At 43.1% G+C, this 18,041-nt stretch overlaps 1 protein-coding gene across 1 annotated transcript; it reads left to right on the forward strand.

Moving 5' to 3' along the window:
- The first annotated feature begins 119 nt into the window (after nt 1-119).
- Nucleotides 120-17,325, forward strand: Rfk (Riboflavin kinase). The gene is made up of 4 exons (XM_084606320.1): nt 120-391; nt 11,770-11,921; nt 13,717-13,819; nt 15,433-17,325. The coding sequence occupies exons 1-4, from the start codon at nt 274-276 to the stop codon at nt 15,573-15,575; spliced, it is 516 nt and encodes a 171-aa protein (XP_084462446.1). The 5' UTR covers nt 120-273; the 3' UTR covers nt 15,576-17,325.
- Nucleotides 17,326-18,041: the final 716 nt, after the last annotated feature.

The following is an 18,041-nucleotide window of genomic DNA, read 5'->3' on the forward strand; positions in this document are numbered from 1 at the left end:
TCTTGTAAGCACAGTGGCCTTTTGCAGTGGCTTGTAAGCAACTCTTTTTTATTGTTTATTTTCGTTTTTTTCTGGCTGCGACCGACTAGAAGTCGACTTGATCCTCAAAGAAGGCAAAAACAACAAAGAATAACGAAGTAGTCTGTCTGCACAGGCTCGCAAGCTCGGAAGCGGTGCTCAAGCGTCAGAGCAGACTCGTAGTTGTCGCTTCGGTGTGTTGTGCTAGCTTTGTTCTTTCTCTTGGCGCGTCCGATTGTTCTCTACAAGTTCGCAATGCCAGTATTTCCGTCCAAGCTGTCTTCCAATGGCGTTAAATGCCTACCGCTCTTCATACGCGGCACTGTGGTAAAAGGCTACGGCCGCGGCAGCAAGCAGTTGGGGATACCCACCGGTAAGTGCCTCCGTGGTTTCTCTGTCCTCGTTTGAATAGATGTCAAGGCGAACACATGGACAACTTTGGGACTTTGGTTCGCAAGTCTGGTGTCAGTTGTTGTCCTTCATATATATATAAAATCACTTTCGCTCACCCAAGGAATTGGCAATATGATAGCGTCGTTTACGTCACCCGGGCTCACGCGGCTTCCGTGAACCGCGTCTGGATGGCACCGTATTTTCCTTGTAAGCTTTCCACCACGGTTCGACGAACAAGCGAAGGATTTCTCGTGCTTAAGACGTGCGTGCAAGGTCTCTCACGGTATAGTGGCGCGTATGTCTGTGTCGCATATTTCGTTATCGCGTTGTGTTGCTTGAGCATCTCCGCTTCTTTTCCTCGAATCGTCTGAAGCTGTTTCGGTGTACTAAACCAAAAAGTGAAGGCTGTCTGTAGAACTACCTCCCACATGGCAGAAACGAAACACCGTACGTACTACGTGTGCTCTTGAATAAACTTGAAGGGTATCTACTTGCTTGAGCGCGTGCTACTAAGCAATTAAAGCATAAAAAATACGTTCACAGGGAACGACACATAATAAAGACGCTTTCCGAAAGCTCACCTTGCGTAAAGTCTTTCTCAGTCCTTTTTTTTTTTTTTTTTTTTTTTTTTTTTTTTTTTTTTTATCACGTATGTAGCGGGTCCAAGTTGTCATGGCGCTCTTTGGCCAAGCCGCCCTTGCGTCATTATAATATTATCAACATCAAACGCAGTGTCTTATGCCGTAGTATGTCGTTACCGATATTTTTTTTTTTGATCGCCTGCCAAGCATTTTAAATGCAGTACACATGCGCATTTACAAATTGTGGCCACTATTCCTGCATATGCGTAGTGAAGATAATTTGAGAGGAGTGAATTAAGTGCCTGTGCAGCAGTTTAGCATCACATTTTTTTTTTTTTTTTACCAAGAAGCAGTGTGTGTGTGTGTGTGTGTGTGTGTGTGTGTGTGTGTGTGTGTGTGTGTGTGTGTGTGTGTGTGTGTGTGTGTGTGTGTGTGTGTGTGTGTGTGTGTGTGTGCGCGTGCGCGCGCGCGCGTGCGTGTGTGTGTGTGTGTGTGTGTGTGTGTGTGTGTGTGTGTGTGTGTGTGTGTGTGTGTGTGTGTGTGTGTGTGTGTGTGCGTGTGTGTCGTCACCAGAAGAGAATCGTAACATCTGCGAGGTTGAACCAGCTCACGACGCAGCCATAGAGATATCTGATGTACCAAACCCATCATTATTGTCTCTAATTTGACAGAGTAGTAAGCACAGAATAATAACAGTGAGCCGATTTCTGGGTAGTTCATTCTCCACACGTCTACTGTTTGATGCACTGGTTTACAAAGCACTTGTATCTAATACACATCCACATCAGCTTGGCGTACAGGGTCGTCCACTTCTAGCCTCTTTTAAAGCGGCATCGCGCCTGACCCCACCACGCATTAAAGCTAAGTGGCAGGCCATGCGAAGCCCCAGCTCAGGGTCCCTCTATGCGTGTATCGCTTTGCTTCAATACATGCTTGCGATGGACATGTTGCTTTGAAAGCCGCGGCCGTGTTATAGCTAGAAGTGGATGACCCTGTACACAGCTATTAAGCATTTTCACATGCTGTGTAAAGATAACAGCATTTCCAATTCATGTAGCACGCATTAATTTTACGTGAACATCAGACTGATTTTTATAAGAATGTAAACAATCCTTAAGGAGGCTGTAAAATGCCCAACCTCCCAAGAAAAAAAAGCCAGGACGATAGGGACAGTCTTGGTGTGACTATTCATGCAATGGCAGTGTTGCTGCTAGTAGCGCTTCTGTAATCACATATACTGTGCCAGCCAGGTTTTGGAAATAGGCATCTATAAATGGGGCATGCAATGGCTACTCAAGAATGTGATGATTTTCATGGGTTTCAAAAGATCTCGAGACTAGGTGCTTTTGTAGTTTGTCCGCATCACAGCTAAGAAATGCTTACAAGAGAATGTTGAAAAGTTCTCGGCCTGATTGAGAAGAAATTTGGCTGCAGCTGCGACATTTTTGTTTATATAACTCATTCATCCCATTTTTTAAGTTTACCCATTCAAATAAACCTGTAATTCTAGTCACTGAAAAACTGTTCCTCAGAAGCATCCACCTCCAAAGCACTGCAATAATTCATAAGGAGTGAGACCTAATGAACAGTGCGTATGGCCAAAGCACTTCATCCCCATCAACTTGCTGCAGTGGCTGCTGATCCCAATGTCACAGGTCCAATCTCAGTCACCATGGTCACCATTTGATGGATGTGAAATACACACACAGGCATCCTGCACATTAAAGAACTCGAGTTGGTGAAAATTAATCTGGAGCCCTCCACTACGGCATCCTTGATAGCCATCGTCACTTTCTAATGTTAATTAATACCATACAATAAATATGATACAATCCATATTTGTCAAAACATCTTTCAGCTTTTCAGCCCTTGGAGCATAGGGTTGACCTTTTCTTGCTTTTATTCTTTTTTCTTTCTGTGCATCCTTTAACCCACGGTATTGGTCTAAATGACTCAATTGATCTTAGTCAGGAAGGTACGGCAACACCTTCCTTATCCTAAAGCACTTTGGCCCTGACCTTTCCAGTTGGCTTTTTGGTCCTTAATTATATTGGCACTGCTGATTCTGATTCGCTTTTAAAATACGTTCAAAACAAAATCACACAACCAAAGATCCATAATTCAGCACCGCTAAATTATGGTCTCACTTAATTCATATATTCATTTCATTCTATCTAAAGCTATCTTAGTACTCTCAATTACAGTTTTAACAAAATCCTTGCATTTTATTTAATGACATGTTCAGCATGCTTATTAGGTCGCACGGCAGTCTTTATGTTCATAGAGCTGCATAGAGTTACCATACGAACTGTATGTCGTTGGATGATTTTGCAGACACAGTCTACCACTCAGAAAATGAAATTACTGTATGGAAATTTGAGTTCTAACTCATCTCCACAGCATTGTATTGGTTAATTGGGAGATGGAGCTTTCGGATGAAACAAGAAAAAAAATTGTTGAAAACACATTCCTTTCTTTTTTCATTATAGCTGAAACAGCCTTGTAGCCATACATATTCTTTGTAATCTCTAGTACTGTGCAGTTTTCCGTTTGGAAAGAAATATCATGGGACAGTTTATTTTCCAATGCTGTTATCTTAAACTGCCTAGTGAAATTCACATTTCTTTTATTGCCAAGAGACTTGTGGGATGTAATAGTAGACAGCTAGTTGGCATTCCAAGCTTCCTTTTGATCAGATCTACTTCAAGTAGTTCCTTTCCTTGCAGCTGCCTTGAAACATGCTGTCATCCAATTTGCGTCACTCTTTTCCTTGGCACAGGTGGTACTCCCTTCATCTCGCCTGTATCATCGCAGCAATATATCTTCCGCTCTGTGCTGTGTCATAAATCACTGATACAATGAGTGCAGCTGCTTGTCTGGTGCACAAGGATGAGAATTACAAGAACACCCTATGAGGGATTTTAACAACAGTGCTATGAGGCACAGCTGTTGTGAGCTGGCCTGCCTTGAGGAACAGCTGTGCCTTCTGAGCAGCATTTGTCATCTTGCTAACGCTCTGTCTACAGTCAAATTTATTATGTATTGTATTCCTCACGGTATGACATTACTCAGCTGTAAACACTGAGGCTTTCAAGAAAATGAAGATTATCTGGGAAGTCTGCATTGTGGCTCCACGTGTACCTACTAGGTGTAAACATTTGGCTGCACTTGTGGTTCATTGTTACTTGAAACAAAGACTCTGTTTCAGATTAAAAGCCCAAGTGCAGTGTGCGTCAATCTTCTGCAGAGCAGATGTTAGCTGCAAGGGAAGACAGGTGGCCTGGTAGATCTTGGAACCAGACAAACACAGATACATCACCTTCAAGCCTGTTAGTTTGGAAATAATTATTGGGGATCACTATTTCCAGCCCACTATCTGAAGCGCTGTGCACAGCATTAACATCCTTTACAGGCCTATAATATGCCGTTTTCAACATTCTTCACAATAGTTGCACATACATACTAAGTTGCCTGCCTACACACAGGCAAATGGTTGCCAACACAAACTGTAGTGTGGCATCGTAACTTACAAACTTGGTACTGAAGTCAACTAGTTCATCATTGAAGTTTGAAGCTTTAATATCTGAATTTCTAGCACAAGCATAGGTTTATTTTGACCATGGAAGGTTGGGCATTTTTTAAGGGTTGTCTGCATCCCCATGGAAGTCAGTCTGATGGTTCTAAATGACTGTGTGACATATGATTAGGAATGAGCATCACGTCTACTTGAAAACACAAAAGGCTTAGAAGACTTTGATGTTGGACTATTTGATGCATCTATGTTATCCTCAGAGAGCTATACAATACACTAATGGAGGGGACTTGCACCAACTGCCAGCTCTCATTTCATTTTCGCAATTATGGATATGTGCACATCTGTTGCCTGGGCAAGACAAGGATTAAACAAGAAATTGATGTCTGACCTTTATAGTATATTTAGCACATTCTTATAAATGCTGCTAGCTATTATGAAATACATGAATGCATCGCTCATGCACACGCTGCCTTTTTGTATGAAATCAACCTCTAGGAAGAGATTGAGCTATAAATCATAGAGGCTGGATTGTTAGGCACTGAAAAAGCAAGTTTTAGGCACCAGGAATAGACAGGCAGACGTAAATTTTAGAACTAAAACTTGGAAAAATAGGCACTGTAAACATTAGCAGAAGTGCAAATTATTTCAGATTTGAATATCGGTAACCTTTTGATGTAGGAAAAATTAGGGGCTTATTGTGATACACGTGTGAAAGAAGCCAGTAGTCAGCCAGGCCAAAAAGAGCATAGGGGGATTTCTCTCTCTCTCTCTTTTTTAACTTTTAAGTGGGATGGTTTTGGATCATAAGTTCTTTTTAGAAGTGCTGTCACTTACCATGAAACACAATGAATGTATCACTCGTGCACATGCCTTTTTGTATGAAATCAACCTCCAGAATAAATATGAGCTATATGTTGTAAATAGAGGCCAGATTGTTAGTCACTAAAAATTAAGTGTTAAGTGCCAAAAATAAGCATTTCAAAGTACATTTTAGGACAGGAACCTGCAAAAATAGGCACCATAAACCTTAGAAAAGGTGAACCTATTTCAGATCAAAACATCTGTGCACAGTATCTGCAGCATTAAAAAAAAAGAGGGGGATGTTTTTGGATCATAAATAAACTAACTTTACGGGCAATGTTTTTAGACTGTACTATAGTTCAGCAAGGAAAAGGGCCGGGGCACATTCTTTTTACCACAAGGAATTTCTTGAGGAAACAGTGTTACAGCCCTTTTACAACTTCTGACAGGCCTGGCAGTAAGCAGTAAAGTATGAATAATTCTCCAAAGCTCCTGAAGTTAATTTAAAGATAAGCTATTCTATGTTCAGCACCAGGAAACAGGCCTCTCATGCTCTAAAGCTGCAAGCAAACACTGATCAAATTGACAGGAAGCCATTTGTTCAGAACTTGATGCGGTTATCAATTTACGATTTACGAGCATACTCACTCAAATACTCGCTCAAACAAAAACTAACTTTTGCTGACGCATCTTTAAATATGTGGCCACTTTTTAGTTTTTGTCTGAAGCCGCAGTGACTATCAGTGCTCGCCTTTTACAAGAGCAGGTCTGCGCCAGCTACGAAACGTGAAATTTTTAGCATACAGCACCATCTCCAGAATGATGAGCTCGAAGTTATGCCTTTTCTCACTTAGAACAAGCTCGTACGCTGAGAAGGAATGCTTAATGCCAACAACTGTTATCAGAATATGCATGTATTTCGAAGTTCGATGGCTATACACTCTCTATTAGCCTGCAGTGCTTGCCAGCAAGTACTCACAAAATCTCCTCAATTGCCAAAGACAGACCACAACTTGGCATAGATCTTTTCAACAACTTGTCAGTCGGGAAGAGCAGCGATTCATTGGTATTTAATCTAGATTAGTCCAATTTCGGCAGTAAGGGAGAAAGGGGCATTTTAGTAAATGCAGGAGATGTTTGCTGCAGTAAAAGTTTCACCTGAAGATTCCAGTATATTTATAATGCACTGCCCACGAGAAAAGTGAATTTGGCTCTCAGGTATGCGAGGTCTCCTTTTATGTTGTCATGAGAGAAAGCAGACAGCACTGGGTCTTAGCCGGCACAACACATTATGCCACTGTGCACTCCTGAATAGTTTTGAATATTGTTCCTATATATGCGTCTGTAAAAAAACACAGTTACGCAACTGTTTTGCTCATGGTGCTCATCAGACATTCCAGTTTGATGCAGCGCGCATCCGACTTCACAAATATGGTGCTACTTTTTCAAATGTGCAGAGGTGCTATGTGACTTTACCACATACTAGAGTTACAGCAACTCTTATACTTACAGGCACACAGTGCCATCTGTCCATGCACTCCAGTACTGGTGCTATTACCGCAGGAGGCTTCTGTTAAAACAGATGTTTGCATGTACTGTGCGACACCACAGACCTAAAAGACCCGCACTTAGCCATGCATAGCATCGTCGTGTCTGGGAAAAAGGGATCCTGGTGGTTGAGCTGGCTGAGTGTTTCGACCTTTAAAGCCTCTCTGCAGAGCCAGCAAACCACTTTAGACCATACTTTCCATAGACGGCACCTCAGGTCTGACCCACCTGGGGAGTACATCTCGGAGCAGCTCTTTCGAGGATCATTATGCAAGAAAATTGTGTCTCAGGGGTAAATATTGAGCACTACACTTTTCACCATAAAAGTGAACTCCATAGCAAATGTAATTCCAATGTCTATAATGCACTCTAGCTATGTTGATCATCTCCAAATTGCATGCACATCCTCCAGCTTAACAACTTGCTTGAGGCAAACTCAGCTGACGGTAAATAAGCTAGCAACATGGGCAGACAGAAGTGTATTGAAATTCTCTACCCGGAAGGCGGTGGCTGTGCTGTTCTCTGTCAAACGAGGCCTGCAAATGGGCCCCACCCTCTATCTCATCAGTGTTGTGCTCCCAGTAAAACATGAAAACAAATTTTTGGCCGTTACCTTCGACAGAAAACTCTTATTCCTTTCCCACATAAACACACTAAAAAAAAAAAAGCCACTGAATCTTTGAACATACTAAAAGTGTTGTTGCAAAAATGCTGCGCATCCAACAGAACATGCCTTTTGCAGATTTATCGTTCTATTGTACACTCGAGCTTGGACTACGGTTGCATGGTGTATGGGTCTACAAGAGCCTTGTACCTGAAATTACTGAACCCAGTTCATAACTTAGGTTTGAGTCTGTCATCTGGTGCTTACAGGACGTCACCTTGAGCTTGCAGGAAAAAGAACCACGCTCACATTTTCTTATACCCTGAAAATTCGTTCATTACCAAAACACCTTTGCTACACAATAGTTACAAAATTTTCATCCAGGACACTGTTCAATAAACAAGCCTCAAGCAGTAAAGCCAATCTTGATTCATTTTGAAGAGAAGTGCAAAGGATTAAACATACTAGATACATTACCCACTGTTGCGCATTTACCCCACCCACTGCCGCCATTGTACAGTTTGCCCAGTGCATGAGACTTCACGCTTACAAAATTCCACAAAAACCGAACACCACATGAACACTTATTGCAGGAGTTCTTGACCGTAAACAAAAAAAAAATTAACAAAAATACTGAAGCTCATTTTATACTGATGATTCTAAAACACCATTTTGTGTAGGCAATGCCATAGTTAATGAAAAACAAGAAAAATAGTAAGGTTGCCTCAATGTGCTTCTGTTTTACTGTGGAGTGTTAGACAGTGTCCATGGTAGTAGAAACAGCAGTAAACTAGAATGCGAAGAACAGTGTCATTTACACATTACACAATTTATCGGCGATATCATACACAATATAACAAAAGCCACAACACCGGAACTCAGCATAAAATTGTGCTGTGTTTTGAGCCATGTAGGAATTAATAGAAATGAGAGAGCAGATGTGTATGCTGCACAAGCACATCATCAAGAAATTGAGAAAGTACACATTCCCTGCAAAGACAGCTCAATGTTACTACACTGCAGGCTGAAAGAAAAATGGGAGTCAGAATGAATTAATGAAGTGAAAAATAAGCTACTCCTAGTAAAACCTGCCATAGAAGAATGGAAGTCATGCTCTTATTAAGAACATTTCATATAAGTCATCTTATGTCGCCTGCACATCGGACACACACACCTTACACGCACCTTACACACACCTTTATTCTTGCCAAACAGAAAAGACTGACATGTGGACTATGTGAAGAAGAGATGAAAATGATCAGAGTTTCATACTAATGCAAAAAAATGTGATAAGCTATAAAAAAAAACTGCCCACAATTCTTTGATGTACATAATCCTTTTCATCCATGCCTATATAGGACACTATTCACTCCTCAATACATTATCTGTTGTCTTTCCTAAAGGAAGCAAACCTTTTAAACCTGTTGTAGTATTTTAAAAAAACTTTTTAGGTCTCTCCTACACATATAACACACTAAACCTTGCATTTGGAGCATGCTGGCCTTAGTAGCCTATGTGCCATTAAACCCAACTCAGCCCAAGTACTGGGGCTGCCATTGCTGGTGGATAGTAATGGTTGGGGCTGTGGTATATGCTGTGGTACATGCTGTGCAGCTAACTTTTAGCATTTTGTGTACTGTGGTATCCAGGGTACTGTGGACACAACTGCGCATGTGGGAGATTGACTAGAGGTGACAACGGTACCGATATGCCCCATAACAGCCAACACCTTGCACCTTGGCTGAATTTTTTTAAAGAAGGTTGCACATTTACAGCAGTGACTGTGAATTTCAGGAAGAGAAACACATTCTTTCTGAACCATTGTGGCTTGCGGACGATGAGGAAACAAACAAAATACTGAAAAGCACGGGCAGGGCCCTAACCAAGGCTTTTGGCTCACAAGGAGTGGCTTTCCACAGAGCTTTGAATAGCTGCCTTAAATAATTCATTATATTACTAAATTACTAGACAAAGAATTAAAACACTCTTAGGGGGCATGTGTTAAAGCAGATGTTTGGTGTGCTGTGCAACACTACAGACCCTGAGCACTCATACTTAGCTGTGCGTGGCATCACCGTGTCTGGGGAAGAGGGGATCCTGGTGGTTGAGCGAATGCCGAGTGTGTGGACCTTTTACGGCCCTTTGGCAGAGGCAACACACCACTTTGGCCTCAGCTTCCCATAGACGCCACCTCCGAGCTTACCCTACCGGGGGAAATCGGCAGTCGCCTCTTCTTGTCCTTTTTCTCATAATATTCCTGTCCTTTCTCCTTCTTCTTCTTTTTTTTTTTCTTGTGGCTAGGTTTATCCTCATACGGAATGGCTACTCTGAGTTTCCCCATATTTGGTTATAGCAGTGGTGTACAGCTGGCGTGGGGAGGACTTCTTTCGAGTTCCTACCTGTCCCTTTGTTGGTCTTCATGATAGGTGATTTATGGCTTCTTCTTCATACCAGGATCATTGCCTTAGTAAAAACGACAGACCGAATGCTTAGCCCAGTTTTCCACAAAAACCAAATAATTTTTTTCAAAAATGCCGTGTGCTTATAGTGAAGAAACAGAGAAAACTTTCAGAACAATCTCCTCATTCCTAGTATCGAAGTGCCTAACTGATGCCGTAGAGCCAGCGTACAGGGTATCACAGTATTCAATATTTGTAATTGTCCAACATAGTGTCCACTGGGGAGATACCTGTTTCAATCACAGCTCATAGGTAGATCCCTAAACATCTGTGGTGTGATCTCAGAAAAAAATGAAAAAATGAAATGCTCGAAAGCTTTGCCGAACAGAACATAGTGTTACGAGGTGAATTAAGCCTTCACACAGGACGGGGTTGTGCCAGATGTTGGAAGGCAGATCTTGATCCCGTTCAGCACACCACTTCCGCTTCTTTCACCACCCACACCTTTGTCCTTCCAATACTTCGTCTTCGTTCCTCCGTCACAATATCATAAATGTTCACAGAACAAAGGTCAGAGAAGACAACAAAGAAATCCCGACTAAGCACATTGTTCTTACTTTTGCATCCAGCACTGTCCTGGACTTAAGTGGGCTTCATGAAAATAAATGTCTGACATTATATACCCACCCCCAACGATACTTCAAGTGTCAGTAATTCAGCCATGACTCCCAGAGCTGTTATGACCATCAAACCTATGCTAGGTGTGCACCTGATGAGCACCAGTCTGACAACTGCAGCTCTACACCAAACTGTGCAAACTGGGAAGAGAACCAAACAGTATACTAGCAGTCGTGTCCATCATGGGAAAAAATTACTGTCAAAAGACAAAACAGGACATAACTTTTAAAGAGTTATAGAAAAGAATAGCCCCACTCTAATTTCCGATTCACTGCGAGGCACGAAAGCAAGTAGCCCAAACTAATTATTCGTTCGCCGCAGAAACAGACCTTGCACAGTTTGCTAATGCGATGCACATGAGCAGCACATTGCACCAAGTTGCCCTGCCGCCCTTAAAAAGAGCCTGCCAATCCCCAAGTCAGCAGCGCCCGCAAGACTTCCCTACATCTGTGGAGCGGCCTGTAATACCAACGCCCACAACTTTGCAGAACACTAGCGCCTCTAGTGAGACGATAGACACAACTTGTGGCTTGACAAAGCTCCTCTGAGCATAAAAGGGACCAAATCCCAATAACAGGTCTGAAAAATCCAGTGACCTAGGTTTTTGTGTTGCCCATTTGAGTTTTTAAGCATGGCGTACTGGCACTGGCGAAGACGTTTAAAAAACTGCACTGACATAACAGAACTTTTAAATTCACTTTCCCTGGTGGCACTTTGCGAGGACCCCAACAAAAAAAAAAAATCTCAAAGTATGAAGTCTTCCTTTGTGAGAGGCCTTACTTCTGTTTAAAAGAATAACGTACAATATGTTCCATATATTTTGAACCACACCCAACAGTCACACTTCATGATTAGGAAGAACTTTTAAAAAAGCTGGATTTTAATGCTCACACCACTTTTTGGGAAAGTGAACAGGCAGATACTAGAGGCTGTGTATTTTAGATTTCATTTTAAATATGTCTGCCTGCTAAATATAGCAAAGCATATTTACTGCTCTCTAAGCTCTGGAAAAAGTTGTTTAGATTTTCTTTGTTTGCCATCTGTTTTCTACTTACGTTATCTGTTCTTATGAATAAACAAACTTTCTTCTTCTTCTTTTTCTTACAGTGCATATATATATATATATATTTTTTTTTTTCTTTTTTTGTCATATACACTTTTGCCCTAAAGGAAGAAATGGTTGAGTGAAGGTTTTATCTTTTCCTTTTCCAGCCAACTTCTCACAAGACCTGGTTGCAAAGACCCCAGCTGAACTCGAATGTGGGGTGTACTATGGCTGGGCCTCTGTCAATGATGGACCTGTGAACAAAATGGTGATGAGTGTTGGCTGGAACCCCTACTACAAAAATGAAAAGAAGTCCATGGTAAGTACTGCTGTATTTTTTTTCTAAGCACAGTACATTGCTAGAAGGGAACGGCAGTAGTTGAAGCGGTAGGGTTCGATGTCGGAGTGTACGGTGTAGCAAATATATTAAGACAGAGCAATCCCAGAAAAGATGGAATGTGCCGCCGCACATTAGAGTCATGCAGTGTGTGCACTTAATTTCCTGTGTGTGCCAATGCCAGCGAGCCATAATATGTGGCGTGTATGCCGCATGAGCGAGGAGCTTATTCAAGACCTCCCGACATCGGGTGAGATGGGTCTTGCATGTAAAACATGAGTCGGGTGTGGCCACCTGCTTGCGATGCTGACTAAATCTGCGAAGACTGGTCCATGCATAGTGCACAATGGCAAGAGAAAGGGTGTGTGTGTTGTCCGCCCATGGCCGAGTAAGGATGAAGCAAGTGGGATGGGGAGGTAAATGTAGACATTCCACCTGCCGAGGCAGCCGAGGTGTATGCCGCAGCATTGCTGTCTGACTTGTCCGTGTTGTGGCCTGGAGTTCAGTGAATAAAGATGGCTCCGGTCACAAGTTGGTGGCGTTTAAGAATGCACTGTATGACCATGGCAGTCGTGTCTGCCAAACCGCAAGCAGCAATCACATTGCAGGATGAATTGGTAAGGACGCAAAATGATTCAATACCGCTGCAAGGCACCCCCGACAGGGTTCCCCAGATAGCGAAGGTGCTGGGCATGAAGAGGGCACCCTGAGGTAGGTAGCAAGCTTAAGTGCCGGAGAGGGAAGGGCTGTCACCGCATGCCCGGCCCATAAAGGCAAATTCGTAGTTTGCAATTGCATTGTTAGTGTATTTGTCAAGCATATCAGAGATCCACTCTCGGTAGTGATGGAGGTGTGTGATCACTGGCATCTCTAAAGGGGAGAGTGATACATATAAGACTGGTGTGTTTTGCTGTTGATCACAGGCCAGCAGACAACGCCCTCGGACAGTGTTGTAAAGCTGTATTTGATGACGCGTCTGGGACTCTGAAAAGATTGTAGAGAGCGGTGGAAGCACAGCCAAACGTTTAAGTTCAGCTATAGGAGTGTGCTTAGGTGGATCGGTAATAGTGCATAGTGTTGCACGATGAAGGCATTTGACCTTAGCAGTATTGGACAGTTGGAGCACGGGTGTGGCATAGAGGATTCTTAGCTGATGTACTCATTTTTGAGGGCTGTAGCGGCTAGTGAGGGGCAGGCCGACGATGTGGATACGATTATTGAGGAGGCGATGATGTCACCTTATTCTAAAACTCCACATAGCAAAAGACATGGAGTGGTACCTTACGCTAAAGTCTGTAATGTGCGTGCGAGGAAGCTTGAGGTGAAGGGCACATTTAGCATACTGCGTACTGTGTTACAATTGTGTTATTGGACACCAAATCTTATAAGCCTCTATGCAGCGGGCATGCACTTACTGTGGGCATCTAGCACCATCAGGCATCCTAAAGGCGAGCTGCTCCGTGTCGGGGCTAATCAAGCTTATGCACACTGGCACTGTGCTGGCTCACGGCCCTTTGATAACACCTACTACACCAAAGGTGCCTAATAAAACAGAACCGCTCATGTAAGGTCGCCTGCCTATCTGCTAGTTTCCCTTTCTCCAGCTGTCTTCCTCAAGCTGGTAAGACTTCACATCCAACCTCATGTCACTGATAGCTTCTGCTTCATGTACATTGCACGGGCAGGGCAGGGTCAGAGCTGAGAAACAACTGTACTGATGTGAATGTGTTGCATGGATCACTGTGTTCTGAAATTTATATTCATTGCTGTACTACAGGAAACTCACATAATGCACAAGTTCAATGAGGACTTCTATGGGGCGATGCTGAAAGTAGTGGTCCTGGGCTACTTGAGGCCAGAAAAGAATTTCAGCTGTCTTGGTAAGACGAATCCACATATTGCTGCAGTTACACATAGCTTGCACAGATTCGAAAGCAGGATGTTGTTGTGGAGGACTGCTGCACTCTGCACTGCAGCCCTGTCCGAATTCCGCACCTTAGTTAGTGTTCTTTCATCCGTTGGGTGTCTTTGCTGCCTGCACAATGCCTTTTCCTTCTGAAGAGTAAGATGTTCAGGTTTGGAATGACCAGTAGATACTGTATAGTTAGTTTAGTTTTGTAGTGTAGATATGCAGACTTAAGCACAGTCATGTCATTTTTACAAACACATTTTTCCAAGCTCCTGCTATTCTCGCAATGTCAGCCGCACAAACTGCACCACTGTAGTTCCAAATTGCAGAAAGTTCCAGAGTGTACAATTACAAAACACCAAGCACTTCTCATTAGTGTTCCTATAGTTACTTCCGCCCCTGAAAACAGCTGCTGCATGTCACTTACATTAATTTATTCACTGAAGTTACGCTCCTCTCTCCTTGATATTTTCGTACTCCACAAGACATTAACTGCGTGAATATGTGTGATGACTACCAATGCTTCTTCATGCATCACTGCGACTGGTGCAGGACTACATACTTCATTCTTTTTTTGTGGCTGAAGTGATGCTCCACCTTCTCTCTCCTCGGTAACTTAACAATGCGATATACTCAGCATGTGATAGTGATAGTGGAACCTTTACAGTGTAGTAGCTAGGGATGCTTCTTCAAGTATTGGTGTGACTGCTACAGAAAGAATTCTTGCACTACTAATACCAAAGTCACATTCCACTGTATATTTTCATCATCTGTCTTTACTCCGCACGACAGTAACTTCGAATATGTGTCATTGGAGAGAATCATTGCTATGTAACTAGGGATGCTTCTTCATACATCAGTGTCACAGACACAGACAGCGCTGTTTCATTCTCTGTAGCTTGACTGCGGCACTAATACATGTTTGCCATTTTTTTTGCTGTATGGCTGTACTCTAAATGACAGCAACTGCTTCAATATGTGCAATTATGAGGTTCCTGTTTGTTGCATCACTTTACTAGCATTAATGAAAGTCCATAACTCTATCAGTAGCATGGATGTTTCATATTGCTATACTTGGCCATCCCAACCTAGCTGGCCAGCACATCTGCAGAATATCATGATTACATAATAGTGCAGGCGCAAAGATCCTGCTTACCATTTTTCGCAGTGCTGTGATAGTGCCCGGTCGTAGCAGCCTTTTGAACTTCACTGGTAGTTAACATCGGAGCTGCGAAATTAGTTTTCAATGTGTGAACTGAATGGTTGCCTTTTGTGGTCCATTACAGCAAAGTCTTACCGCTGTATGAAATATGTTTCAAGGCGTGAAAATTACACATTAAATGGTAGCCTTTGCAGTTCTATATAGCAAAGACATCCATGTCTCCATTCCATAATCTGTAGTGAAAGCGAGGAATCATGCCTTATCTAGCATGGTATGGTTGGGAATGTGTCGTACCCTATTATTGACATGATCTGTATATAGCGGATGGTGTGCGACTTCAGGATTGTACTGAACAGGCATTGCATGTGTGAATCTCAGTATTATTTTTCAGTGGTCATTAATATGTATTCCATCTGGCGCAGATGACCTTGTGACAGCAATTAGGAAGGATATACAGGATGCGGATGAAACCCTGGAGCGTGCAGAGTGGCAGCACTTCAAGGACCACAAGTTCTTCAGCGAGAAAATCTCAAATGGCTCTGAAATTGTAGACAAACAAACATGATGACGGACAGCCTAGAAAAACCTCTAGAAATTTCAGCATGTTTTATAAGTTCCCTATTGTGGCCCTATGAAATTATTTATTTCTCACTGTTTCATTACTCATAGAGATATTGACACATTCCTTTAATCCCGGTGCAGTGCCCTGCCGGAACATCAGCATCATAAACAAGTAGAAATTCAGTATAGTTCTGCAAAGCACTACTGCTTCCCTAATGTAATGGGCCAAATAGTCTAGTGCATGTTTCGATTGCACATTCGCATTTCGTCAATTTTAACTCAGTCTCTTGAGTTCAAAGCAGTTGGCATTGTGTGCATGTTTGTGTGGCCTCATTCAATTAATGGAGGTTTTATGTCCTGTGATAAATAAGTGGCCTTCAATTTAATGTACTTAAAACTAAGCTAGGCGAATTCCACTTTTGTCATCCGAGTTACCGTGTGCAGTTCAGTATTTTTGGAAGCATTCCTATGAAATATACATATAGTCTATAAGCTGCAGTGTGTCGATGGCTGTTGTGCAATGCTTTGATTCAGCAAAGGAAGTCTACTGTCACACATCACATGTCGAACCCGGATATATAGAATTTTGGTTATATCGAACTGACGGAATATCCCCTTGAAAATTCCATGTAAAAGTATAGGAAAGCCGCGTCACATATCGAACTGAATTTCACCGGTAGGTCGATATATCGAACTCCGCACCACGCACTGGAAAGTGTGCCTTCCCTAAAGACGATCGATCGCATCACCCTCGGCCGTTTGCCGCGTGACGTTTTCAAGCCACGAGCGAAAGGAATGAGAGGGGACAGTTGGGCGACGGCTGGTCTAGTGCAGCGGCGCGCCCATTCCCCAAACCAAAGGCGCGCGCATCTGAGGTTGTTTCCCGCGCGGCAGCACGTGACGTTTGCAAACCATGGGCGTGAATGAACCAGAGAGAACCGGTGGGAGTGAGAGGGGGAAAACGCGATAGAACGAAGCGCAAGGGTGTGCCCATTCTTTTGCCGAGCTATCTCTCCCGGTCTTCGTTTGCAGTAGCACACGCTACGCATGCGCCAAGCCAGCCCGGCCTGTTTTCAGACAGAACGTCGGACGCTTTCTACAAGGTGTGTTGCAAAGCGAACCCTCTGTGCGCGGCAGCTAACGTGGCTATGGCGTCTGCGGTCGTTAAGAAGCGGCAGGTTATTTTGTTGTTTTTTTTTTTTTGCGGGAGTCGTTTATCCTTGCATGTATGAATGAACGAAAGCATGTGGTCAGCTGCGATCATGACACTGGCTTATAGCATTTTTCGCTTCAAACAGCATTTAGCTATCATGCTTTACAGATTTTGTGGCAGTGGACTACACCCGCCCCAAGCGCGGCGTGATAAATCGAACCAGGCTTGTGCAATCAAGCCATCACGGGCACTCTGTCAAGTTTGCTACCCTCCACCTCAGGAGCTATCAAAAGATAAACACGCTGCGACTATCGCTGCGCAGCATCTTGGCACGCTGCCATGAAATGAGAGCTGTGGATGAGAGGACCGAAGCGGAGTGGCGCGCGCCATCAACATGCAAGCGAAAACGCTGGCGATTTCCGCCGCGGCGACACAGAAACCTTGTTTTGAGCTGCCGCGGTGGCTCGAGCGGAGAGAGGGACGCAGTTCCAACAAGTTGGAAATTTTTCGCTCTGTCACTGCCGCTAGTCGCTGAGATTGCTTCAATCACTTGCATGTGAGCGAGCTGGTCTTGAACGCTTTTTTTTTTGTTTGTTTCAAATTCTCGGTGCAAATCGAACTATTCCGCGATCCCCTTCGAGTTCCGATATATCCGGGTTCGACTGTATACTACATTGCTCTGCCATCACAGAGGCGGGCATTTTCCTGAGCACAACATGAGTAAACTAGTGAGAGCTGATTAGTTCCGAAAGTTATTTAAGCTTCTTTATAGTAATGCATTTCCCTCTCTGTGTGTACCTGAATGTGCAGAGGTGGTCAAAAGTTCCCAGGCCACAGGGTCTGCTTCTGAGCAGTATAGTTAGGCAGCTACAACGGCCCCAGATCTCAAAATACATGTGGAGGGTAGGAGAAGCATTATTCTAACCTCTGAGATAATTTATAGCTTTAATGGGATCTCAAGTGTCAGAATATGCTGACCAGAAGCAAAACCTGTGGCCTGAGAACTTTTGACCCCCCCCCATATTTCCTTTGGTGGCAGAACATGAGCCATTGAGATTACGGTGACCTGCGTGAAGTAGGTTATTCCACAATGCAACTAATGCAGCCAGTCGGCATTATAAAACCTCCCAGCAGGACTCATTATTTATGCACTATAACACACCATTGTATTGCATTTCTAGAAAGATCTGATAAATTGGTACTTCTGTTGTGTTGATTCGTCGTTTTATTAGTACTTACTGTTCTGTTTGTTCTTCATTAAAAATGTTCACACATATCTTGCCTCCTCCCATTTCTTCAAAGCATGCAGGGCATATA

Source organism: Amblyomma maculatum, chromosome 6 (genome assembly GCF_055883805.1).
Source record: "Amblyomma maculatum isolate TAMU_Amacu chromosome 6, ASM5588380v1, whole genome shotgun sequence".
Lineage (NCBI taxonomy): Eukaryota > Metazoa > Arthropoda > Arachnida > Ixodida > Ixodidae > Amblyomma > Amblyomma maculatum.